General features: G+C 35.6%; 1 protein-coding gene across 1 annotated transcript; it reads right to left on the minus strand.

The window, feature by feature from the left end:
- Positions 1–204: 204 nt before the first annotated feature.
- Positions 205–27,609, minus strand: LOC146145539 (uncharacterized). The gene is made up of 28 exons (XM_083389814.1): positions 27,516–27,609; positions 26,650–26,742; positions 26,384–26,519; positions 25,759–25,981; positions 24,424–24,606; positions 23,639–23,760; positions 23,137–23,223; positions 22,367–22,520; positions 21,266–21,574; positions 20,574–20,626; positions 19,583–19,760; positions 18,966–19,117; positions 18,156–18,247; positions 17,037–17,243; positions 15,601–15,739; positions 15,204–15,289; positions 14,745–14,832; positions 14,080–14,145; positions 12,917–12,993; positions 11,412–11,583; positions 10,325–10,396; positions 8,961–9,125; positions 8,062–8,247; positions 7,613–7,819; positions 6,555–6,708; positions 5,334–5,539; positions 4,061–4,214; positions 205–3,218 (listed from the first exon to the last, which is right to left on the minus strand). The coding sequence occupies exons 1-28, from the start codon at positions 27,551–27,553 to the stop codon at positions 3,157–3,159; spliced, it is 3,861 nt and encodes a 1,286-aa protein (XP_083245940.1). The 5' UTR covers positions 27,554–27,609; the 3' UTR covers positions 205–3,156.

Raw genomic sequence — 27,609 nt, forward strand, 5'->3', positions numbered from 1 at the left:
GAACAAGATTATTTGTTTTAAAATGCCTAAAAATTACGCGTTTTAACAACAAAGTTCATAGTTGAAATTTATTACGCCCGCCCAAAAATTTGCTGAAACGTGCGATCCCGATTTAAAGGATCAAAAAAAGACTGTCAGCCAATAAGGCTGCGAAAAACTGTAATCTAAAAACACGCTCAACGCTTCTTGCAATGCAATCACACGGACGCTTTAAAAGGTTTCTATTCGCCGGCGTCAACACACTCACACTCAAAAGCGCCTGTCAGGGCGACAAGCGAAATGACCGGCAAGAAACCGGTGAGAAAGACCCGCGGCCGCCTTGAATGGGGGGACAAAACAGGAGAAAGAATAAAAATGTGTATAAAAAGAATGCGGCGACGCGGGGACTTGTAAACGACAACGAATTTCTTCACAACTGCGAACGTCTTTTGTGTTTGTTTGTTTGTTTGTTTATTAATAAATGATATTTATAGCAAAAAATGTCGTTTGGCTGGAGTGGTTGGCTGTAAAAATTCTCGCTTTTTAGCGAATACATTTTTTATCTGGTAACTTATTTTTTTACGTTCGGCTTCCATTGACAATTCCTCTGCACAATTTTGGCACAAAGTAATCGTAGAAAGGTTTAGAGTTTTTTTTTTGGAGTATTCGCAGACAGAGTACGCGGTCCCCGGGCGAAAAACGAGTATGCGGGAACGAACGAGTATGGGGTGGGGTGAGAAGAAAGTAACGAAATAACAAACGATAGAAAAACAAGGATGTCAACACCTGCTACACCAAATCAAACCGGGCACGAAAGCCATTGGAAAAGAAAGGAAAGGTGTACACGCGCACGCGACTAGTGACATTTCCATGAATGCTCGCATAAATTCAAAGGACAGGTATCTTCAAATTTTGAGTGAGCTATTTAGAAATACGAAAATACGAATTTCGGTGTAAAAAATTAGCTGGACACCGTCAGCCCGCCTTTTTTTGTTGTTCGAAAAGATAAGCTATTTTTTAACAGTTAGATATCTATAAGCTTGGCTTAAAGTGCTTTTTTATCTCTTTTTTTATGCGAGCGTCCGTGAAAATGATTAAGGAGCCTTTCTACTTTGAAAAAAAACAAAAACATTTTAGGTTTCCAGGTAAGAGTGTGGTTTCGGGGCCGACTCAGTTGAGATATCCGCTTCTGCTAAAGTTTAAAACGTTTTTTATTTGTCTGTGAAGTTTTGTTCTCAAGTTAAGTAACTTGACGGTATGGCCAACGCGTTGTCTACAGTTACTAACTCCGAAGACCATATGGATGCCTGAAACGGTTGCAAAAAAAAATCTTTAAAGGGTGGTCGTGTCAAATAAGAAAACTTTACACACAACGATGCCTCTCCACCCACCACGCAAACACTCTTTTCTTGAAAAAAAAACAACAGTTTACGACATTTTAGTCTTTGAGAGTTTCGTCGGACTTGGTATCATTCAATACGTTTAAAGAATTAAAAACCCAAATAGACTGACTCTACAAGCGGAGTGTAAAATTTGGCTCGAAAAAATATGTTGGATTTAGAAATTAGGCAATTAAAAATGGCAGTTTATTTTTAACTAACAGTTTGTGGTATGATTGTTTGAGAAAAAAGTTCACACAGCGTCCACGCTGCAATCATCAATGCGAGGTTTTCGATACGTCGTAAACGAACTACGTTAAACATTTATCAAAACATGAAATCAAAACAGATTTGGGAATCAAACAGAAGCAATGCCATACAGAAAGAAGGTCTGATATTCACCAGCTGTTTTTGCAAGGCACTCAACAAAGTGTCCAAGACAAGAGGTTTCGAACAACTAACTATAGGTTCCACACCACATCCAGACAAACAAACGATAAAACATCTCGATGCGAAATATTTATGTTTTAGTGAACTTTAAAATTGGCACAGTTCCTTTGCGCAAAGAGCATGGGCCATTAAATAAACTGTTAAAAAAAAAGAACAACGATAGTTCTTGTACGCAGGTGCTGAATTTGTATTAGAGGCCTGCAATACAAGCGAAACAGCAACCCAATGGCTGGGCTGCATTGCGTTTTGCTGACTTCAGCGAAGCCAACTGCTAATCAAATACGCAGTGTGACGTCACACAAAGGCTACCATAGAGTAGTGTAAAGACAGCTCGGTTCAAATTCAGGGTTAAACGTTATACCTGTGACACAACGTTACCGATAGTTCATTTAAGGCTGCGTGAGGTGTAATTTCGTTGATTTGGCACTAACGATAAAAAAATTGGGTGTAATTTTTTAATGGAACAAAGTTTGTCCAAATAATTTATTTTAAAGGCATACTTTTTGCCACATTGACAAAAGACCGGGGTTGACGGTACGTAATTGTTTTGTTGTACAATAATCTGTTTTGTACTTCTTTGACAGGAAAAGGTGACGTTAATATAACGCAAAACTATATTAATATTACGTAAAGCTTCGGACAGTTTTCAACTTGTTTAGCAGTAATTAGCAAATACTTGCCAAACTTGATAAATTTTACAAAATTACAGCCGAATTTATAATGACAAGCCGAAAAAAATGGTTTATGTCTGTTCTAATTTCCAACAACGTTGAAAAGAAATAAATGTGGACAAATTTGCTCATATTATGACGAAATGCTATATGAAAGTACAGTGGAAAGTATAAATGCACTGGTGAAACGTTTGAACTTTTCAGATAGTGACATTTACCCGTCAGACATTTCGCGACAAAAATGTAACAGAAGTAGAGGTTCCGACAGAAGAAATATACGCGTTTCCAGCAAATACAGCATGAAGATTCTTTCTGTTTCAACAACTTGTACTGGCGTTTACCAAAAAGCGATAACCGTGTAAAGTGAAGAATCTTTCTAAATTCCAAAAATCACCGTTTCTTAGCATTTCTTCACTCCCTTTCCGGGTCTTCATCAGCAAAACAAACAAAAAAACGCCACATGCGAGCGCACTAGTATTTTGAAGTCTACCAAACCCCTGGCTCGCTTGAAGCGGCGCCTGATTTTTGTACAACGGGCATTTAGGCACAGTGTTCGACCGCGGCCAGCCCCTTCCCTGGCTTTTGTTGCGCCAGTCACCTTTTAGTTCGCACACAGCGCGGTGGCCAAGGTGATTTCAAGTTTTCGACAGAACCGGTTGGAACCGGTTCGGGGCGCTTCACTCCGGCGTGTCGATCTCGCCCATGTTGACGCGGTCCGAGGCCGGGGTCACCGAGAATCCTGCGGCAAGAAACGCGAAAAAGATTTTTGTTTACGTTGAAATGAGCCGAAAGGGTGCGTTATGTTAAGGTTAGAAAAGTAAGGAATAAAGTTCCTAAGGATTGCAGACTCTCTGGTTGTTTTTAAGCTGAAGAACTTTTGTGCGGGAACGTTTGCCCCTGTTTAAGTTTAGTTGGAGGTAATGGTAAGGATTAGAAATTAGGTTAGGGTTGAAATTATTAGGGGATGTAGTTGGGTTTGGGGTTAGTTAAACTGTTGTTTAGGCCTGATTATGACCATTTAGGTTTAGGGCTTGTTTTGACAGATTTAAGACTTAATATGATTTAGATCAGCGGTTCTCAACCAGTGGGCCATAAGAACATTTGAGGTGGGCCACAGACCAATTTAAAAAGCTAGATTTAGTTTTATTTGTGTCACTATATCCAATTTTACAGGAATAATGGCTTGGAGAGGAATTGAAAAGGAATGTAACTTTATTGTTCAGCCACAAGTATCTCACTAATGCACGGTTGAATAAATAATATGTTTTAAAATATGTTCTGCTTTGTTCTAAACCTATTTTAAAGCTTTTAAAAGCTTTTTCTTTCATAAAAATTCTATTGGGCCACAGATTTGTTTTGCAACGTAAATGGGCCACGAAAGAAAAAAGGTTGCGAACCACTGATTTAGACGTTATTACGACTATTAGGTATGAGTCCAAAATTGATCTTATTCCGAACAGTGTTTTAATCCGATGTTGGTGTTGTTCTTATTTCAGTATTATAGCTGGGGTCCGTTATTGGCTGTAAGCTTTTCAAAACGCCAAACGGAAAATATAAAATAAAAGACAAAAACTACAGCACCTAATATGCTTGGGTCCACTTTCTGCAGCTTTCGTTGCTTTCTCTTGCCCCGTTTCGTGCTGCCGGTCACAAACTCGGTGTCTTCACCCCCCTGGGCGGGGGCAGGTGGGGCCGCCCCCCATCCGGGAACGCTGCCCTGCGGCGCCGCCTGGGCCTAAACGGCCAAACGGGGGCAAATTGGTTACTTTTCATTTACCACAGCAATATTTCTTTGTTTATCAGCAGAAACGTATAATATCAATAAGCAAGTTCTCTTTAAAAGAAGACAACCCTTGGTTGGTATTTATTTATTTATTTCATTGCTTATTTTTTTATTCTATTTTTTGGGGGGAGGGTGAAGGGGAGGTCACGAAACAGTCTATCGGGGGTCACAAATATATAATTATTCCAATTATTAGCTAGTTGAACTATTATGACGAAATTATTCATTATAAGGAAAACGTATTATATCAACCAGCTAAGATGAACTGACGTCAACCAGTTAAAAGAGTGTTTGAGTGAGAGTCGAACTTTTAACTCTTGAAAAGCGAGGCCATCGTGTCGATTTAGGCTTTATTGTTTGTCTTGAATTGCAAATGATAAAAGGAAAATACAGTTTTTTAAATGGTATAAGTAGCCCCGGATGCATTTTTCGAACTCGCACGAACAAAAAATCTACATTGTAAGCAAGTTCTTTTTAAAACAAGTCAACCCTTGTTTGTTATCTATTTATTTCCTTATTTTTTTGGGCGAGGTGAAAATAACACGAAACAGTCTATCAGGGGTCACAAAGATATAATTAATTTACATAATAGCCAGTTGAACTCGAATTTTATAGTCAAAATTCATTAAAAAGCCTCCCTTGTGATATTCAACATAGAGGTTTTTTTTTAAACGTGAACAAAGTACGGTCACAACTCACAAGTATTGTTGAAGGCCTATGTGACAGGGGGCACCAATCCTGAAAGGTTAAGCCAGTGTTTCGCAACCTTTTTAGGCTTGCGGCACCCTTGCTCGTATTTTTTTGCTGAGTTGTCAAATGTAACGTTACAATAAACGAGATTGAAACAGCACAAAATGTATTAAGAAGCTTACCAATAGAGCAAAAATTGGAATCATAAAGGATTTCAAAAATCTCTCGGCACCCGGGTTGAGAACCGCTGGGTTAAGCCATGGTACAAAGTAGGATCTACAAACCGAATCTTTACCTGGGATGATTTCTCGACTTCGCGGCGGTATCGGACAGTGCAACGTTCAAAAGTTCGCCGAGATTGATATGTGACGATTTTTTTACCTGTGGTGTCTTGGCGGGCTGCTGCTTGGCCTTTTGCTGTCGCTCCATCTGCTGCATTTGCTGCTGCTTCTTAGCTGCTGAGCGTCGCTGCAAGAAGGCCTCGGCGAACTCGCGCGCGTCCTTCGTCTCGCCCAGGTACGAAGTGACGTAGTCCTTGACGTCATAGGGTGATTCGACGTCACGCAGGAAAGCGACGAAGGTGGGGACTGTTTGTGAAAGGAGAGGTTGGGTTTAGTGAAAGATGTGTCGTCTGCGTTGTGGAGAGATTGTGTGTACAACTTTTGGGAATCGATTTTTTTGTATTTAATCACAATTTATTGTAAAATACTTAGTACTTACTGTTCAGTCATTTTCCACAAATATTTGCCATCGCTTGTGCTTTCACTTTGCAATTTGTCACAAACAAAACGAAAAACTTACAATAACATTTTTAATAACTTTGCTTTCATTTTGGGTAGAAACTGATTAACTGTAGAGTAATTGGGCAAAATAAACGGATTTAAACTTTCAACTAACATTTTGAGAGAAACTTTTTTATGTTTTTAGAATAATTTAAATGTGTAATTCCATTTAAAAGAAAACTGTAAATATCCTTGTTTTGAATAGGTCATAATGCATTTCAAGAGTAACTTATTCAATACAAATTGTAAACTCAAGAAAAAAACGTAAAGGACTATTTTTTCCTAAAAACGTTTTATGTAAAACGAGCCGCGGGCCGAATTAAATTGCTTGGTGGGCCGGACACAGCCCACGTGCCACAGTTTGCCTAGGTCTGACTCACTGTTTTTTTTAAGGTGTTTGGGGGACCAAAGCGGTCGGTTCCCCAAAACAAACCTTTAAAAACAACCTGGTCTGACTTGCATTAATCCTAAGTGTTTTTTTAAATAAAAAAATGAGATATCTACCTTCGTTTTGAGACGTAAAAAAGCTTGCTATTTGTTTTGTTTCAGGTGTTTACTATGCGAAATATTGGCTGGAAGGGAAAATTTTTTCAATAGGTAAAATTTATTTGTAAATTTAATAGTCAACGACTTAACTGGAAATTGACTTGCTACATGGAATTATTTGGATTTGGACTGGGTTGTAATATATTCAAAATAAATCGACTTGAATTGAACTGCGAATTGAGTTGTTATTTAATGGAACTTTGGCTTGGGACTAGGACTTGAAGTTAGTTGTTTACAACAACGACTAACAATCACAAAAGGTTGAACAACGTACTGTCCAGATTGGCGGCGGCTGGCAATTTCTTGATCTGGTTTCCGCACCAGGCCACGAACGGGTCTTCGATTTGCTGCTGCTGTTGTTGTTGCTGGAACAAGGCCATTACGCTGCTCGCATCGCCACCGTTACTTCCGCCTCTTTTGCTGCGCGACTGTTAGAAAGATCCAAGGCATTTGTTCTTAACGGTTTCAGTTTGCACGGGAATAAACGGAAGCTTTACTGTTTGTTTTGTATTGCAAATAAATTAAAAGTAAAATACATTTTTTTAAACGATATTAGTAGCCGGAAGAAATTTTCCGATTTATACGACACGAACCAGAATAAACGAAGTACACCACGTTTCTCTTTATCACAGATTACCTTTGTTCCAATGCAGTTTAAAGCCGAACCGCATTTGAATGTTCACTTATTTATTGCACGAAAAATATAAGCTGATTACATAATAGGTTACTAGGCCGTAGCTTTCTGGCGCTAGTTTAACATAATTTTTGATAAAAGTCGCCAAGGGGAATTGTTCATTTAAGGCAGTGTATATCAATATATGGGTGCCGTCTGATTTGGTATAGAGTCGCAGACTGCAGTAGTTCACATGGTAAGATTTACTGATATTAGTTCTAAGCAAGATTTATTCAATGTATATTTTAGTGTAGGTAGAAATTAGAAAAATGCTGAGGGAATACACAGATTTTGACTATTTTGGGTACTTGGGTAATTCTAACTATACTTTACGAAATTAGTGCAGTTTTGAAGCTTCTGTGACACTCGGTAAACAGAAGTAGAAAACAAACCAAATGAAAAAAAAATTGAAGTCGAGGCTGAATTTAGTTTGTAAAGTCCCCAAGTTCTTACAGAGTAAAAATCCCTTCTTAAACGTGTATTGCACATGCAACAATGTCTCTGTTACAAAAATGAGCACTTAACTGACCTTGAATTGGTAAATATAGACGTCGACAACCACCCATTAAATAATCATTTAAAAAAAACTATGAAGCATTATTGAAAAACGACCCCACCTTTGCTGAAGATTGCTGCTTCTGGTTGGCTTGTTTCTTCGCGTTGCTGTTTGCAGTTTGCTGTCGCTGTTGGGTTTGATTTTGTTGTTGTTGCTGTTGTTGTTGTTCTTGCTGTTGTACTTCCCAGTAAGCGGCCTGCTGTGTCTGTGTGTGCTGATACGGGGTTTGGCCCCACACGGAACCGCCTGATGGCCTGGTGCCACCCCAGGCCGCCGCTGCCTGAATGGTCAGGTCGGGTTTCGGTTGGGGCTGCAATTTTTTTTAAAGATGTATGTTAAGGTGGTTTGAAGTCGAGTTAGACAATATTTAGGTTTAACGATAATGCCGATATATATTTTAATCTCAACGATATATAATTTAAAGTTGTATAATTAAATAGGTAGATCAACTTTGTAAATGTTAATGTTCAATAGTTGAACTAACGTTTTTTACTGTATTTCGGGTATATGAAAAAATAGGTTATCGGTAGGCAAAAACATGAAAATAATTACCTGGGTTTGTTGTTGTTGTATTTGGCCTTGCTTCTGTTTTCTGGCCTCCTCGCGCTGAATCTCCATCAAGGTCATGGTGCGACCTTGGCCACCCGCCGGCGCCACAGAGCCACCACGAGGGGTCGCACCGGCGCCCCACACCGGACGCTGTTGCTGCTGCTGTTGTTGCTGAATGACTCGCATGTGCTGAGGGAATAAAGTCTTAGATGAAGTCAAAGTACGAAATACATTTGCTCGAACACTTGTCATTAAAAGAAATGCCTTGTTTAAGCTTTATTTAGAAATTGTTTTTTAATACGTTTTTATAAATCAAAATTGTTTTTAATAGTTTTTTAGGTAAATTGGCGCTTTTACAAGCTTTGGTGTCAGCAGATTGCTCCCAATATTATAAGCTTTAGATGCTTCCCTGTAAACTTGCTGGAATTAGTGGTGTTTTCATTTTTAACAGTGCACCTGTTTCTATGTTAAAGGCTTGAACCAACGGACCTAATATATTTCGGTAAGATTGTAGTGTTCTGCAAATAAGTACTATTCAAAGCTACGGTAACGTTCGCAACGATTTCGCAGCCGCTTTTCCGATTTTATCGAAAAATATGAGACCTCATAAGTTACAGAAAATTCAGGCCTTGACACATACAAAAACAAAACATCAATGAACGAAATACTTTGGGACGAGACCTAACGTAAGCAACGACTAATGCCAGATTTAATCAAGCTTTAGAAGCATATTTCAAAGGTTCAGAGGTTACGGAAAATTAAGACCGTATACCAAAAAAACGTTGTACATACCAAAACAAAACATCAATGAGGGAAATACTTAGGGACGAGACCTAAGGTAAACAACTCCCAAAATACCAGATTTAGCTTTGAGAGTATATTCCCAGGGTTACGTCACATACCTCTTGTTCTTTCTTGACCCGATCTCTCTCTTTTTCCTCTTGAAGTTTTTGGATCTCGAGAACCGAGGCCATGCTGGCTTGCTGTTGTTGTTGTTGTTGTTGCTGCTGTTGAGCCCAGTTAGCGGTTGACGGGAGCTTCATATCTTTCAGTTGCTCCTGTTGTCTCTGCGTTAAGACACGATTGGTTCAGGCATGAGCTAATATCTATCGCTTTAATGATATACTAGGACAGCGGTTCCAAAACTGGGGTCAACGGACCAACTGGGGTCCATACAGCAGTTTTAGAGGGCCCGCAAAGAGAATTGGTCTTCAAGTTTTTAAACTATGTTTTAAACACTACCTGTTATTATTATTGTCTTTATAGTTAACAGTTATGCTTCATTATTTGACCATAGTGTGTTTATGTGTCTCTTGTGACAATTGTGCACTACAAGAAAAATGGGTCAATTAACCCGTAATTTTATAGGCTGCGAAATATTAAAATAATTGCAACGGGTCCACCAGGAAATTCTTTTAAAAAAAGTTTAGGAACCGCTGTACTAGAGGTTACAAACGTACACCGAAAGTCATCGCAGACCCACCGAATCTGTCGATCAATGATGCAAGCAAGGCAGGCTAGAAAAACAACTAGGCTGCAATGAGGTTCGAACTCGCGACCTCCCGCCCTACCGGGACCGCCGCTCTACCAACTTCTCCACACAGTGAGATAGATCACGGTTGTTGAACACGTATATGTGTGTATCTTTCATTGAATACTATAGAGGTTTATAGACTTTTTCAACTCGCAGCGAACGAGGTACTCGAAACCTGACTTGGACACCTAAATTACTTTGGCTTTTTAAAATTAGATTAACATTAAAATTTCAGTTTTTCTAAATTAGATTAGAATTAGATCGTTTTGAGTTTTTTTTAAATTAGATTGAAATTAGAACTATTGAATTCCTAAAAAATCAAATCAGAATAGAATTTTAAACTAGATTTCCATTTAATTATTTACAATCAATTTAATTTCAATCGCAAATTATTCTAATACGAACTTGAATGGTATATGTGAGAGCTAATTTTTATGCTTTTTAGACTGCAAAAAATACATACAAGTCGTTCCAACTAAAGAGTTTTAATTTAAAATCTTTGTTTTAACTAAAAGACTAAAAATGCCGTTGGACGAAGTAACAATTTTGGTAAAATCCGAATTAGATTACAACTAGAATTAGATCATACAAGTAATTCTTAAATTAGATTAGAAATAGAACTAGTGGCATTTTGCTCTCATTCATGGAATTAAAAAACTAGAATAATCTAGTTGTCCAATTCTGCTTGAAACACAGGGCGATTGACTTTCGTTAAAACAAAGCAATGCAGACCTTCTTTGCAGCTTCATCCTTGATTCTTTGCGCCTCTTGCTCTTTTTGTTTCCTCGCGTTTTCTTCTTGCAACTGAAACGTAGCAAAACAAATCTAGTTTAGATTAGCATTGACGAATTGCAAATACCACTACTCATTGAGTTAATTAGATACAACATGGCGGCCACATGTAATTACGGTTAATAAAAGTCAAATAGTAAAAAAGTGTGCGACAGAGTGAAATTTTTAGAGTATTACAATATGAAACAATTACATATTTCTAAAGAAACAACTCACTTTAAATGTAATGTTATTGTAATTCTTCGCCTAAAAAAGACTACCAACTTAAAAAAAAACTTAAAAAAGGTCATTTTAAATCCAATGTTATTTTAACTGTATATTTAAAGACTAACGTAAAAAAATTCTTATTTAAGGTAAAAGCTACTCTTCATAATAAAAGTTTATGCTTCAAGACGACTAACTATTTAAAAAATTAAAAAATGTCTAATTTGAATTAAATGTTTTTTTTTCATAAGACAAGGGGCAAGGGCATTTATTTAAATGTAACTGTCAATTTTTTAAAAACAAGCTTTTTTTATTCAAACAACTTTAAATCTTTGTAAAAGTGACCCGAGTATTTTATTCAAAGACAAGGGTTTGTTATTTAACCATGTAAATTTTAATTCTTGCAAAAGTAACCTTCTTCTCTAAAGAAAACAACTCACTTTGAATGTAATGTTATTGTAAATGTATGCTTAAAAAACTACCTATTCAAAAAAAATACAATTTGAATCTATGTTTTTTTATACAGGCTAAAGTTTTAATATAATTTTCTTTTATATTAAAACTTTAAGCTTAAAGATTCAAAAAATTCAAAAAATAAAATATGCCTAATTTGAATCCAATGTTTTTTAATAATAAAAGTGTATAATTAAAGAACACTATGAGAAAATTATAATTTAAATTCAAAGCCATTTTTTTTTGTAAAAATACTAACTACTTAAAAAAAATTAATAAAATGTAATGTAATTTGAATCCAATGTGTTTTTTTATTAGAAGACCAGGGTATTTATTTAAACATGCAACTTTAAATTCTTGCAAAAGTGACCTTCTTTTCCTCTTGAGCCCTCCTTCTCATCTCCTCTTCTGCGGCTCGTAGCTGCGCCTGCCTCCTCTTTTCCTCTTCTTGGAGGCGCTTCTTCTCCCGCTCTTCCTCCAACTTGCGCTGGATCTCGGCTTCCTGGATTCTCTTGCGCTCTTCCTCCTGTTGCTTGGCAACCCTAGGATGATATAAGGTTAAGACAGTGTTGTAAACAAAACATTCGAAAAATAACTTGTGCCCAAGTGAAGTATTTTGCAAAAATAACAAGCCCCAGTCCAAGCCATCGGTTACCCAAGTCCCAGTCAAGTCGTTATGAGAGCAAGTCAATTTCAAGTCATGTCATTGACAAAAAAGTAAACTGCTAAACTATTTAAAACAGACCGATTATGAGCGACAATTTAACTAAAAAAATAACACAAATGTGCAAGAAAATTTTTACGAAAAACACTTAATTCAATCCTAAGTTATTTGACAAAATGACTTAAGTTTAAGTCAAGTCATTTTGGTCAAAAGACTTAAGTCAAGTCAATTCATTTGAAAACAGTGACTGAAGTGCACTTAAGTCAAGTCAATGACTTGAGTCATTACAACACTGGGTTGAGAGATAATTTAAGTAGTTCTTCTTAAATATATTTATTCCCAATTATTATCTTGGCTTGTTTTAATTTAAATATTTCCTTTTCTTTAAATTAATTTCTTTTGTGTGTTAAACTTTGCCCAGTGCCTGAACGGTACTGGTGTGGAGTTTTGATTTTTTCTAAACTTTCCGTTAAAAACCACGTAGCTCTGTATTAGTGTATAGCCAAACTCGGTTCAGTCAGTTAAGATATTTGATTTAAATTTTTTTTAAATCAAGTAGTTTTTTATGTGTGAAAACAATTATTTTTAGTGCTTGTATTCTATGATAAACTTTTATTCCCAAAACAAAGTCCAAGGCTACATTTAGCAAAATTCTAATTGCCTTTTATTCTTTGGCTGCTATGTTTTGTTTTGTTTTTTTGATTTTTTTTACAAAGCGGTTCCAACAGGGGTACGTTAAAAGGTTACAGGGTTTCGCAAGTGATTTTCGCGATTAAAAATTTATTAATTATAACATTTTATCTCTAGGGATTTTAAAGTTTAATTTGGGTAAAATATTGCATTTAAATTCCATTAATAATTATCAAAAAGTCTGTTTCTCTAATTATTGGTTGGGGCGTATAAAAACAAACCTGGGGTCATTAAGCCTGACAATTTTATTTGTGGGGGTGGGGGGAGGTAAAAAAGTTGGGAACCACTAAGTTCATCAAATCTTAAAAGGATTTTTCAGGCATATAAGCTTGTTGTAAAAAAAAAAGTTAAAATTAATTTCATTGTGCCTTTGTCTTGCTGCAGAAATAGATGTGTTTGTAGCATTTGGATGTAGTAGAATGTTTAACAAGCACTTGCGGGTAATTGCCTTTCTATTATTGGCCCCGTTTATTCGCTATTCGGGAAATTGAAAACTTTTCTCTTTATACATTATAATTTACCTCCTTAAGGCTTCTTGTCTTCTCTCCTCCATTTCCCTTCTCTTGCGCGCTTCCTCTTCCAATCTCGCTTCCTCCTCCTAGAATAAGAAAATATAAAAAATAACTAAAAAACAGTTACGTAAACCAGTGATTCAAACACTGTGTGCCGCGACACACTAGTGCAGGGGTTCTTAACCAGGGGTACGTGTACCCCTTGGTGGTACGTAGCACCAAAGCAGGGGGTATGGCATGTATTGTGAAATTATGAGCTGTTTAGGCATATTTGTATTTAGTACGAGAAGCAACATAAAAAAAAACAATATTAAATTAACTGATTTTTTGTGTGTTAATATTTGTTACTTACAAGACTGTATTTAATGCATGCATTCAACACGGAAGTTAGAAATACATTGAGTTTAATACCTATCATTACAATTTAATTTACTTCCGTCGCCCATTGTAGACAGGTGGTAGGAGAAAATGTCATGAAAGCTAAAGGGGTACGAGCACCAAAAAGGTTAAGAAACACTGCACTAGTGTGTCTCGAGAGATTGTCAAGAATTGTTGAGATTTTGTTGGTGTGCCATAAGCCAAAAAAGTTTGGGAACCACTAAAAATGTCTTAGGTAAGCTTTTATTGGGGCAACGCGAGCAAACGCACCGGAGTAGAGAATCGAGTAACGTGAAATAAAATAAATAATGTTTAATTATTAAGGACTTGCAGGTAGGAAAATAGTTTCTACATTTATAAAAGCGTTTTCTTCATTTTCTGCATTTCCCAAGTGCTTATCACTAATAGTTTATAAATCAGGGTTGTTGTATCGTCCCTGTTCTAAGTTGACATGTTCTTCTTTTTAATATATACATCTAAGAAGATGATTATTCTTATGTCTAAGAAAATTGTTGCTACATTTTTTCACAAGTGCTTATTAACTAGCTTACGTTTGCGTCGCCGTTTGTTTAAGCAATGCAATGCTGCGGGCAAAAAAAAAAGAGGGATAAAACTATCTTAGCCAAGAGTTTACATAACAGTACAACTGAACAAAAATACACTTTTAGGAGTCTTCTAAGAACAAGATTATTTTAGCTCGGTGCTCATATTGGACGCAATGGGCTTATTAAAAAAATGATTTGAAAACATTTCAATTCAGACGATAATTGCTGTGTCCCAGAAAATTAACCAACCTTTCTGAGTTGTTCTTCCCGTAATCTCATCTCTTCTTGCTCCTTTCTCTTTTGCAAAGCCTCTTCCTGGAAAGAGTAAAAAGAATAGTTAGAAATAGACAAACACGCACCGTTGTTTAATTGCTTTTTTAAAATCGTAGGGCAAAGCAACAAAATAAATTATTACAAAAGTTCTTAGATTAGGAAATGTAAAAGCGATTTACGCAACAAATACAGTTATAACCGATAAACACTAGAGATGTCCGATACTGAATAATTAATCCCTAAACCGAGAAACACTTATTTTGGGCAAAGTGATCGCTGATTTGATTGGATACCATATGACGTCATTGCCATAGTCAAATAAACAGAATTGATTATAAAACGCGGTTTCAATAATGATTAAGCCGAAATAACCTTACTGCTGCGAAACTTAGTAACCTTTAGCGTTCATATGAAGTTTCTAATCAATTTCCTTTAAAATTGGAAGCTGCTCGGTTAGATTACAAACTAGGCTGAAATTGTGAAATTAAGGATACCGGATCGCCAACCGATTTGATTGGGTATCGGATCGGCACCGCATAGTATCGGACGAGTACCAACAGCTGACGCTTGGCTTCGAGTATCGCCTCCGATCCCATATAAATCTACATCTCGCTTTAGCAAACAAGCATAACTTGAAAAACCTGAATGCGTTGCATTTCTTCCAACTCTCGTTGCTTGCGCTTTTCTTCTGCCTTACGTAACAAAATTGCCTCCTGTTTGGCCTGAATCATGCAGCAACAAATTACAGCAAATTTAGGATTTTTTAAGCCATAATTGAAAAAAGTATATAGAAATTATTTTTTTTATAGAAATTAATTAACATCAAGAAATTGAAATATAACACAAAAATTGATTTAAGTAAATGCAATCTTAAAATCTATATGGCTAGCACCATGCGCCAAATTAACATTCGCCAATTGAATTTATAAAAAAAGAGAGGATTATTTGATAGAAATTAAGTTACATCAAGAAATTAAATTCTAAAGCAAAAAATGATTTATGATTTCAACATTATGTTTAATCTTCCAATGTACATGGCCGTGCCCAAAATTAACATTTGTTAATTGAGTTTATAAAAAAAAAAGGAAAAAAAGATGACCTGTTGAATTCTCAATTCGTTTTGTTCCTTTCTCTTTTTTTCTTCCTTTTCTCTTTCATTTTGCTTTTTCTTGGCTTCAAGTTGTTCCTGAAATCACAATAACACATTGTAAAAATGCGGGACATTATAAGTTTACGTTTTGATAAAAAATGATTTTGTCAAGAATTTCCGAAACTATTCCGTTTAAAACTGTTTATCAGCGTAAGATTAAAGACTGTTTACGAATAAACAAAAAATTCACATTTACCTGTGAACTTAAATTAAATTCGATAGGACTTGTACAGCTGAGAACAAAACCTCTGAAAGAAGCCAGTCACTAAACGTTAACTCATTGCTTCACGGTTTCAGCAGTCAAATTCCAAATTAAACGCAACAAATAGTCGAGAGAATTTCTTTACCATGTCCGACTTCTGTTTGAGCAGTTCGAGGAATTGCTGTTGCTGCTGCTGCGTTGCCGTGGTAACAGGGGACGGTCGCCTAACAATGGCGGGGTCGCCATCACCCCAAGCACTAAGCTGGGCAGGCGCAGGTTCGGAGCTGAAAAGAATACAAAAAGATTAAGTATAACACCGGTGAAAATTTGCCAATCTGTAAAGAGCAGGGGTTCCTCAACCTTTTTTACACCCTAGCCCCTTTGAAAGTTTTTGGCACACCCATTTTTTTAACCATTTAAAAAAAATAGGAAACGTTATTTTAATTAAAAAACACTGGTTAAGCGGTAGTTAGATTGATAAAATGATATAAATACAAAAAAGACCACTTCCATTATACTTCCTTCAGGGGTAGCTATTGCGCAAATTTTAAAATAATAATATTTATTAATAAATCTAACAGTAAAGACAAACTCAAGATCAAGAAGTAGCCGATTGCTGTATCTTTATTAAATTTTAATTTATTTGTTTAGTTATAGTGGAGTAGACTTAGAGATGACAAAATTATGACAATTTTTTTTTGCCCCCATGCAAAAGGCTCATGGCCCCGAGGTCGGGAACCCTTGCTGTAGAGCAGTGTTTCTTAACCTTTTTTACTTAGGGGCGCACCTAGAAACGTATGAAAACGTGGCGGCGCACCTTGCGAGCGAAGGGAACGCGAAATTTTTGAGGTGTACCGGTATTTCTCTTAAATTGCTTGCATTTTTATATTATATGGGTTTTATAGTTGCATGTCTTTAAAGGGACTTACAGCCTTTGAGAATAAAAACGTATTTTTGCCCGTTAAGTCTTATTCCGATTAATTTTGGAATGATTTCGACATTTTTTCCTTTCGCTCGCGGCGCACCAAGCAGCCTTCCATGGCGCACCGGTTGAGAAACGCTGCTGTAGAGTTTAGTGATTCTCAGTATGTTTTCACTTGCGGCACCCTACATAATTCCTTAAAAAGGACATCCCGCATGGAAACTACTGATTAAGAAAAGGAGGTAACTGATTTTAAAAGGGGATCATGAGAGAGTAAGAAGATTTGAAAAAAATAATGATTCTTAAAAAGAGCATTGTTTTGACAAGCTGATGAGAGTAGGGAAAAGAGAGGTTGGTTTAGTGTAATGTTTTGGATGAAAATCCAAATTCAAGATAAAAAACGTAAGGGTTATGTTTCATTATAACAAGCAATATGTCTGACTCAAAGGTGAAAAAACACAAAATGGAAAACTATAAAACCAGCGATAAGTTTTTTTAATTGGGCAAAACTTTTCATTTTTTAACTAAAATTAGTATAAAGACAATCAAAGACTTTAAACGATTTAAGGATTTTGTGGCAACAGTATTCTTTGCATAGAGCTGGCAGCGAAGCTAATCTTAAGAAAGAAAGTGACGATATATTAAATGTTGCAAATCACCTGCTGGTGGCAACCTTGGCCTGTTGCTGCTGCTGCAGAAGTGCCATGTAGTGCGCCACGGTCTGCTGTTGCTGAGGGGCCGACATGGCGAGGAACTGTTCTGACTTGCCGAGCTGGGCTATCACAGCGTTGTAGAGGGCGTTTTGCTGGTGTTGCTGTTGCTGTTGTTGTTGTTGTTGCTGCTGTTGTTGTTGCTGCTGAAAGGTCCTGCTGAAAGCACAATGGACAATATTTAAGCGCACGTTTTTATTTTGTTTTAATAAAATCTGGCTGCACTGTTTCGCCGCAAAGTTTTATATTGACCCAAAGCAGAAATTCGTAAACCGTGAACCTTATAGATTTTCAGGTAATCATGCATATTAACAAACCTGTATATATGCAATACAAATAGGAAATTAGGCCAGACCGCAAGACTTTAATTGTCACTATATAACCATTAACTAAACGATTATGGCATTTACTTGATTGGTATGTTATGGTTTAATTAAAAATGTTCCGTTAGTCTTTTTTTTTTCAGTGTGCACGGTGATTAAGACTGGTCCAATTTTTAGGTTTGATTTACAGCTGGATGCATGTTTTTTTAATTTCCTTAACAATTATCTGACCGGGTGTTTTTAGGCACACACCACTATTTGATCAAGTGCTTTTACAACTTGTCAATATCTGTGACCTAATTTTTGTTTTTGTCACAATTTTATCTAGTTTGTTTTCACCTTATGAAGCATCAATTCTGGCGTTTATCATAACTGTGAGCACGTATTTTGCCTATATTAAACCTCACAGCATGTTTTTGGATTTTGTAAATTGAGGATAACTTTACCAAATTGGTTTGCATGAAATTGTAACTCTTTCAAGATAATTTAAAAAAAAACAGTCTATTTTTAGAAAAATTGATTTATAAAGTAAGCGTTAAAGTGGAATATAAAACAAGACTTTTTTACAATTTTTTACTAGTTGGGTAGCATGTAAAACAGACATTATGTTGTTTCATAAATGCATGGGTAAACCTAAATATATATGTAGATCAAACTATTATCAAGTAGGAAAAGCTTTTAAATATTTTCAATTTTTTCCACAAACCTTAGTAGCTGCTGTTGTATCAATTGTTGTTGAATTTGCTGCTGTTGTTGTTTTTGTTGTTGTTGCTGCTGTTGTAACACAAGCTGCGCCTGTAGTTGCTGCTGCAATGCCGATGTAATGTCTGGATTGGCCTGTTTTTTTTTAAGAATAGTTACATTTCAAAATCCCATTGTTTATGGTATAAAGGTAAATGTGCCAATAAGAAAATCAACATGGAAGGGAAATCAGTTATAGGTTCAATAGAAAATCAAAACACAACTAACCTGTACAGAAGTAACATTGTATGGGCCTTTTACATTATACATTATTCATTTTAGCACTGTATGAAACACACAAAACACGTGTTCTGCTAAACTTACTCTATATTTAGCTGCTAGAATAGGCTTACTGTACTAAAACATATTCAAATGGCAGCTTTTAACTATTTTGTTTTAAGTTTATGATGTTATTTAGGTTTAATACACATTTTCTGTGACATGATCATTGACTTTCAGAAAAATATTAAGAAAAGAAAAAACACACATCTCAATTTTTTTGTCAACAAAATTTTGCAACATGATTAATAAAAAAACGACTTTTGGGCAAGTATAAATAGTTAAATACACATGGTAATATAATAACTTTTGGTAAGTAACTCTTTCAGTACAGTACACTTTTTAGTAAGAAACAATTCATTATTTTCTGAATGTATCTTGTGGACTTTTGGTAATTAGAGTGTGTTTGTGTTCCTGTCCCCTAATCTTCACCCTCAGCCAAAAGCATGTCCTGTGACCCTGTCCCACACAAACTCTCACTTTTCAAAGCCCCGGTCTCGAGGACCCCTGTTTTGTGAGGGCATTTTACCTGCACAGGTGCCGGCATACTGAATGGAATTCCCCCTGTCCTCTTCATGAGTTCTCCAAGCGCAACATATACGGGATCACAGGCACGCTTTACCAGCAAGTTGAGGGTAAAATAGCCGGCCAGGAACCATTCGCGCATCTCTTGTGAGTTGAAGGGACCTTTATTGCATAGTTAAACATGTGTGTGTTTGTAAAACATACTATGCATAACACTCATAAATAAAACAGATGCATGCTGCAATTAGTCAATGTTGAAGTTTTTTAGTAGTGGGAAACCTATTTTAATAATGCAGGTCAAGTTATTTTTAACAATATTAAATCCATGTCCTTAAAAGATAAATATAAAGAATGCAAACACAACAATTCAGAAAAACTTTTCACAACTTACATAGCAAAACAGATTTAACTTTAAAAGCTAAAAGAGTGTTAAGTGGCTTTATTATTACCAGAAAGTTTTTAAATGCGAAACATTTTTGTAAAAAGAAAGTTGACAGCATCATGCAGTTGATGGTTTAACAAAAAGAGCCAATGGCAAAAATACATTAGGGAATGATTGGAGATGGAAATATTTTTGTTCATTTTTGATGTTTTTTAAATAGAAAATGAATATGGAAGTTGAGATACCTTGAATTTCGCCCTGAGGATCCTTGTAGAACCATTTCGTTGCCAGGTCTGGAATGTTAACACCAGTCGAAACCTTGTTTACTGTTGGATCTGGTGTTTTCTGTATTGAACTGGCAGAAATCGGCCAATCGGATTTGTCGTCAGCATCCGATAAGGAGTCCACCAACTTTAACGCCGCCTAAAAGGAAAAATAAATTTGGTTATTAAGACCAAACGTAACAACAGTCAGCATGAAAAGTTAGTTGAGCATTTTTAACTCAAAATAAGTATTGATATCTAATGCAGGACAAAAAAATAGCTTATGTAACATACATTCTTACTAGCAACATTCTGTTAGGGGTTGTTGACAGTACAACAAAAATGAAACCAAGTCTGTACAAGACATTGTCAGCCACACAGCTGTTGTTAAAAACGCCAGTATTTTTGTAAAACAACTTCAGAAAAAGTATGCAGAGTTACAGGAAATCTTCAAATAAAAAAGCTAGGGTGCCTCAGGCAAAGAGACAAAGTTCTCCAAATGCCGGCAAATGTCGCATTCCTTAGCATTATTAAAAACCTAAACATAATAGTCAGTAAGGTCTGAAATTAACTATATAATTATAATTTTCTCACAAAAGAAAGATGATTTTTTTAAACAAAACAGGTTCATCAGATATATGGTTTGCAGAAGGCCATTGGAATGGCTTACAATTTAAAATATTTGCTTGTGGTTTTGTGGTTTGGAATCAAGGTAATCACTTTAGCCCTTGTGTTTGCTTTGTCAGCCCTAATAATTCCATATTGGTGAATCATAAAAGATAAATAATTTATTCAGGTTTAGTACTTTCGGTTGTAAATTTTGAAATATATTTACTTCTTAAAGCCCATTTACACTACAGCTGCACTGAGCGGAGCTGGGCGTAAAAATTGCTCCCAACACAACGTTTTTCTATAGCTGCACGGGGCTTGAGCTTAGCAAAGCGTGAAAATCGCTCCAAAAAAAGTAACTTACTTGCTCCAAATGTTGCATGGGATCTACATCTTCTTGCAGAGAAGTACTTGGACCTAAAATCACAAAAAAGTTAAACATTTTTGCGTCAGAAACCAACACAGCAGAGATTAAAGTTTTCCACCTAGCCAAATGAAAATAAGAAGCCTTTAACTATATTTTGAAAAGAATACAGTGATTAGCTCAACTGTGATGGTTTATAAATTAATTGAGTATTTCTTTTTGGGTTAACACTGATTGTTTTGCAAAAATGTGAAAAACAACAGTGAGTTTTTTAGGCAAAGCACATATGTTGAAGATTGATTGTAAACTATAGGAATGGAAATATTTGCTGGAAAACATACACAAGGCAACTAAATCAATAACTATTGTACCTGGTAAACATTCCAATACCACAGCTATTGTTCATTTGAAAACTGCTTAGTATTGTCTTGGCACCCAAATATTAACATAAAACTCATAATATAAACTAACTAATATTAGCAACTAAATGTTTATAAAACAATATCTCCTCGCTCTTGTAAGTAAATGACTTCAAATCGTCTTTAGACTTATCTGTCGCAATTAATCAAATTTTTTGAAATCGTGAGACAAAGGGGGTGCCTCTCTGTCGCAATATATACCATCTAATAAAATGAGTTTGCTTACAACAAAAAAGTGTAAAGACTTTTTGAAACTTCTAGACAACAAATAACCTGGAATGGCACTTGTGGTTACAACAAGGATTGGTTGGCTTGCGTCTTTCGAGCTTGGCAGCGACTTTTCAGCCAGTTCATGATGAAGATTTCGCATGTGATGGTCGATATCTAAAGGCACTGGTGGAACCTGTTTTCTACCGGGAGATGGAGATATTTTGGCAGGAGATGTTTTCTCTAGGTTAATTGCAGACTCGCCAGGCGACGCTTTTACAGGAGTCCTGTCCGCTTCTTTTGCTTTGTCTTTCGGTGATGCATGAGGTGACCTGTTTTCTTTGGACATGGATTCGCTTGGCTGTTCTTCTTTACCTAAAGGGCAAGGAATTTTATTTACAAACCTGATTTTGAGCGAAGTGATATAGGATATATAGGTGTGGGACCCACTCAGAAGTAAACCCTGTGACAGTGTTTATGAACAATATTTATTTGAAAACACAATTCTTCCTACTGTGGCCTTTAATATTTTTTCCCTGTCTTACTCTACTCAATTGATTTTTGTCCACTAACATAGTGATCTTTCACAGAAGAATAGCTAATTTGACAGTATAAAGAAATTTAACTTATACTAAAGATTGAAATTGAGATAAAGATATTTTATTTTTATTTTTATGTTAATTTAATAAAAATCACAAAAAGGTTTTAAAAACAGTTATCTGCATATTAGAAAAATTTTTTTTTACACAATTAGGCAAAAGGTAAGGTGGACAAATGGAGAAAAACAAATCTGGGTCATTTTTAAATGAATTCGCAACAAATATATGTACACATTTAAACGCCATAAAGTTTTTACATAGCAGCCTGCAATGTTAAGAAAAAAGTTTTTGTATAGCAGCCCACAATGGTAAGAAAGGGCATGGCAATCAACAGAAAACTGATTTGCACCTTTAGATAGCTGTCATTACAATGTGAAAACCCATGTTGCGAGGACTTTAATATGAAAGGTTAGTTAATAGCGGCAACTGCAGTTAGTCAGATTGTAGTGGCCAAGTCTAGTCTACCAAAATCATATTCAAGCATATAAAATCCAGCACAATAAAGTTCCAGGATCTGGTAAATATTTAACTTTAAATCATAAATTTTGGAACATTTAATTATAGTTACTTGGAGAGGGGTATTCATCTTTATCACTGGAAGTACTTTTGTCTCGTTCATCAATTTTTCTTAACGACGGTTTGCCCACCACTGGTTTTCGGCTTGTAGCCTTGTCGTTTTCCTTGATATTTTTCCCTGACTTTTGGTCAGCTTCAGAACGTTTCTAATCCGAAAGAGGCGCCATATTATATTTAGCACTTTTTAAAAACAAAAACTTGGTTTGTTTATTACTACTAACCTCATCAACAATAAAAATTCATCCACAAATAAAACAATTAAAATACTTCTTGATTAAACTGTTGAGCTTTATACACAGCATTATCACACACCAGCAATCAGCATGAGGGTGCATATTACTAATTTATGTTAAGTGGGAAGTTATTAGGTAAACCGTACACTACTGCGAAGTGATGTCAAAACATGTGAGTACGTTTTTTAACATTTTTAATATGAAAGTAGTGAGATCATATTATACATATACCATAGCCCATAGGTAATTAAAAAAAAATATAAAAAGTGAAATTTTGCTGACGTTTTTACGGAAAAATGCGCTTTAAAAAGCCTATCCACACACAAAACTAAAACTTAGCAGTAACCAACCTAAAAAGTCTTACTATTAATAAATCTGTAATTTAAGCAAAATATTTTCTTAAGGCAAAAATCTGGCTAAGTCGAAAAATTTTACACTTTTACCCAAAAATTTTACACTTTTTTACTTTCTGAACAGCCTTTTTTACAAATTTTTGTTTAGATTTTAAGTAACAGGTTGACCAACTTACAGTTAGAAAAGCTCCAGAAGCATCGAAAACACCCACTTCATTTTCTTCCCCATCATCAGCCCACTCTGGCATCAAGCCAGAGTCACCCTGAAAGAGCAAGAAAAATTATTCATGGAGAAAACTATTCATTTACAACTTTTTTAATACAATTTTTTATTTTTATTTTTTTCAGAAATCTTAATTTACAACTTTTTTAATACAATTTTTCATTTTTATTTTTTTCAGAAATTATTCATTTACAATTTTTTAATACATTTTTTTTATAAGGAAGCTTATTTTGTTGACAATTTTATTGGATTAACATCATTTGAATAAATAATTCCCAAATAAAAATCTTCAGTAAACTGGCAGACTTGGAATAACTAAGATTAAAAAACGCAAAGTGGAATGTCTCGCAAGGCAATAAAATTATTTGATCAAGGTTCCTGGTAACCAAGTACAATTCTAAAATGTTCTCCGATTTCACTTTTTGTTCTCTTAAAGCACAGAACAGAATACTTACATCATATTTGCTGCCACCCAGTGACCTCGTTCTTCCAACCGTCCGCCGTTCTCGACTATAAGTTTCACCGGACCATTCTCGACTGCTTCCCCCATCACGCCAGTTATTAGTGTTCGACCGACCTTAAACAAACAGCAACTGATACAAGCAATTGAACCAAGTGCCGGTCAAACTAGGGAACCAAATGTTGACACCAAAACAGCCAATGACTGACGGCCCACGATCGTCCCATACCCTCTACCTACAGTTTCAGACGTTTTTTTTCAGACGTTATATTTTCAAAAAATATGAAGTTACTTATCCACTATCCAGTGCTTTGAGCTTAATTGTTAGTTTACAAAAACATAGAAAACCGATGTAAAAATTAAAATAAATTATTTTTGAGAAGTAGGTGAAACAAATTACAAGTAAAAATAATGGCTAAAACTTTGTCAAACTGTCAAAGCCAAAGAATTGTTGTCCCGCAAATAACAATTTACATGTAAGTCCCTCATAAAGATATTTTTTAAATGAATAAAAACAGTACTGGTTAGTTTAAATGGCTGTTTTTAATAATAACTTGTTATCTTTTTTGATAATAGCTTTTCAATTTTGATAATAACTTCTCAGCCTGAATTGTATAAAATTTAGAGTTTTGATAGTTTAACATAAAATAAACTATACCTATGTATATCTGTTTAAAACTTATGATAAAAAATGATATATACTTTGTGAAAAAATATTGGTGTCGAAAAAATTGTTTAGGTCATCCCTATCACCCCAAATCAATAATATGCATGAAATACCTCGCCAACTGTCCCTTCTCGATGGTGCCGGTGGCCTCCAATCAGACGCATGTTCGGTAGCACCCCCCTCCTGTTCGGTGCCGTCTCCGCCCCCTCTTATGATGTCACTCCTCCAATCATCACTAGCGTCGGAGCGGCGTACAGGTTTACGGTGAACCACCCCCTCCTCTGAAATACCCCGGCCTGAGAGATTTGTAAACGGCATAAATTCAATTCATCGCTAATAACAAAAACTGTTGTAAGTCCAAATTTATGTTTTTGAGAAAAACGCATTTTAATTTTTTTTTGTTTTAAAAAAGTCACCTTTTGTTTTGTTGTCAAAAAACAGAAATAATTTTTATATATAGTACCAAGTACTACATACAAAAAGTAGTTGAGTTAAATTTCTCATTGCCTGCTTTACACATTAGATTTTCTATGTTAAAGTAGTACTCTATAGACAGTTTTTCATAATTGAATCATTCTGTTTTTTTACGTTTGGTGAAGAAGTTACGACACTTTCCAACCAATCACTAAAGAAGCTAGAGATACGACATTATATGCAAAAAACACACAACAATTTCAGTAAAAAATTATTAAAAAAAACATTTTTGGCATTTTTTTGCCTTCAGACAGTTTATCAACAGTTTTAACACAATTTAATATTTTAATTTTAATCTTGTAAAATAAAAACGGTTGGGTCAGAAAACAATGATGGAAACCACTTTTATATTGATGGAAAAAAAATCAATGTTTGTTAAAAAAGACCTAATATCTGTTTGAACTTATGAGTTCAAATAAGCAGGAGAAACAAGTTTTACTGGTCAGCTATTCCTAACAGCAATAACGTTTTGTAAATAACTAATGCCTTCCCCCATAAAAAACAATTCTCTAACAAACGAAAAAACCTTTCCTTCCTTAGTTATTCGGTAGAAGTATACAGAACAATATACCCTAAAAAGGTTAGAGTATGATTGACCATGTAACAGCAGAAATAAAGTTTCTGGGGTAATTAGGTTAGCCATCATTTTATTTTCACCTCATGGCGCGTTTTTTTTCTGTGTTATCATTTGTCATGTCACTTTACAGACTGCATCTTTTTCTCCTAGAACAGTTGGTTTAAGTTTTTATTAGCATACTTCTAGACTTATATATATTGTGTTATGTTTGTAGATACTGAATATGCTTTTTTTAGCGAAATATATTTATTATATTATAACATTCAAACAAAATGATTTTTGGTTTACTAAGTTCTGTACTTAGTTTGATCTTTGTGTGATAAGCTATTGAAAATAAATCATTTTAGCACTATGCTGCCAAAAAAAGAACAAAACAATTAAAACAACTTTATACTACCATTCCGGCCTCTTTCATCCCAACTCTCCCTTCTCGCGAAATCTCTGGACCCACCGCGGGAGTAAGGGGGTCCTGTGCCCTCCTCGTTCTGGCTTATGCTGCGAGAAAATCCATCACCCCTCCCCCGGCCTCTGCCTCGAGGAGGGGCCGACCGGCCCCGGCCCGCGATTCCTCCCCTCGTGCGATAATGTATGTCGCTATTGACCACACCAGAAAAGGCTCTCTAAAAAATATGCTCGTAAGTACAATTTGGAAAGAAAAGATAAGCAATCTACTTTTGTTATTGAAAATACAACTTGGTAAGAAAAAAATAAGCAATCTACTTTTGTTGTTTTTAATCGGCATGAAAAGAAAAAAATAAGCAATCTACTAAAGAGTAAACTGTTTGTTATATATATAAATAAAATGATGGAAATTTAACCAATAAAAATTGTTAAAATGCCAACAATGTGCAAAATTATGCATTCAACAAAAAGCAAATTTTCATATCTACCGCAGATAAAGTAAGGTAAAAACTTAAAAATAGATCTTTTGTGAATGTAATGACTGAAACTTTTAATTTAAAATTCCACTATTAGACACTGCTGGGAGCTATTTGTTTCAATAAGCTGAGTGTTAAATTTACCTGATCTTCTTCCGTCAATGGAATAAGGGCAAGTGGCTGTAGTGGCGCTTCGCTGATAAGATGTGGGGCTTCTAACAGTTCTTCTGGCGTGTCGTTTTTTATAACAAACAAGGCAAGCATCTCTTCACGGCCATATCTAAAGTATAATAGATGGATTATTACAGCTTGGACCAATCTGTATGGCAGCGCAGCACAATATACAAACTGAACCACTGTTGTGTTTGGTTTAGAAAAAAAGAGAAGGTTTAAATCAAAGAAAAACCAACCGAAATTCTGCAAGTTTGAATTTTGCCGTAGACTGAACTGCGGGGGAGGCAGGTGGACTGGTCACACTTGTTCCACCGGACAGAGCGCGCAACCTAAAAATAAATACATAACCTCAATGCTAAATTCATGTAAATGTTGACTTAATTTATGTACGTCTATATAAATTGGAAGATGCTGTTTGGCACACCATACTGTAAGATAACTTTTGGGTACCACATCAAAATCCTATGCTAAAATTCTGCGATATATACGCATTACGCAAGAAATGATATTTTTCACCTCATCATGCCACTGTGGAAAGTAAGTGCACCCGCAAAATTTTTCAACCTTTCAAAAGTGCAGCCCCAAAAAATGTTAACTGCAAAAAAAACGTTTACAGTGCAATACAGAGTGCATCGTAAATTCTTGAAGTGCAGCGAGAAATTTAAAAGTGCACCCGAGCTGCACTTTTTTTTCCCTTTTTTGCACCCGGTTTCCCAGATTTTTTCGGCTGTGCACCAAGATCTCATCGAGATCCGCTATACTTTCCAGACTAGCCAACAGGGTTGTGGGACCGTAACCTCAACAATGTTAGCAATATAAACCCTGGATGAAAATTTGGCAGGAATCTAGATCAGTGCCGCAATCGGTACTTTAAATAATAACTGCACAACCTATATGGATTTGCAAACATAATTATGGTTTTATAAACAGGTTTTACAATAATGACACCCGACATATTTATTTTCTCCATAAACTTAAGCATAGCTAACCCATAGATAGATATTTAATTAGCACAATTGTAATGGTTTTGAAAACAAAATGCAAAGAACCAAAAAATTAACGCGCATAACTTGGCTAATTTAAATAAATATTAATTGCTCACCATTCTGGCCCAAAGTTAAGTGTCTCAGCTGATGACATTTTGTATTCGGTAGTAACAGACAACAGTAAGTCGCAATTGACAGCTCTTTTATTTA

Source organism: Ascidiella aspersa, chromosome 5, assembly GCF_963924565.1.
Source record: "Ascidiella aspersa chromosome 5, kaAscAspe10.2, whole genome shotgun sequence".
Taxonomy (NCBI): Eukaryota; Metazoa; Chordata; class Ascidiacea; order Phlebobranchia; family Ascidiidae; genus Ascidiella; species Ascidiella aspersa.

Bases quoted from the DNA above. Each gene is read 5' to 3' on its own strand.
- LOC146145539 (XM_083389814.1), bottom strand. From the start codon at position 27,553: ATGTCATCAGCTGAGACACTTAACTTTGGGCCAGAATG. The intron at 19,118-19,582 runs GTATCTCAACTT...TATGCAATAAAG, and splicing joins TCCTCAGGGCGAAATTCAAG to GTCCCTTCAACTCACAAGAG. The intron at 10,397-11,411 runs GTCACTTTTGCA...GCTACGTTTCAG, and splicing joins GGGCTCAAGAGGAAAAGAAG to TTGCAAGAAGAAAACGCGAG.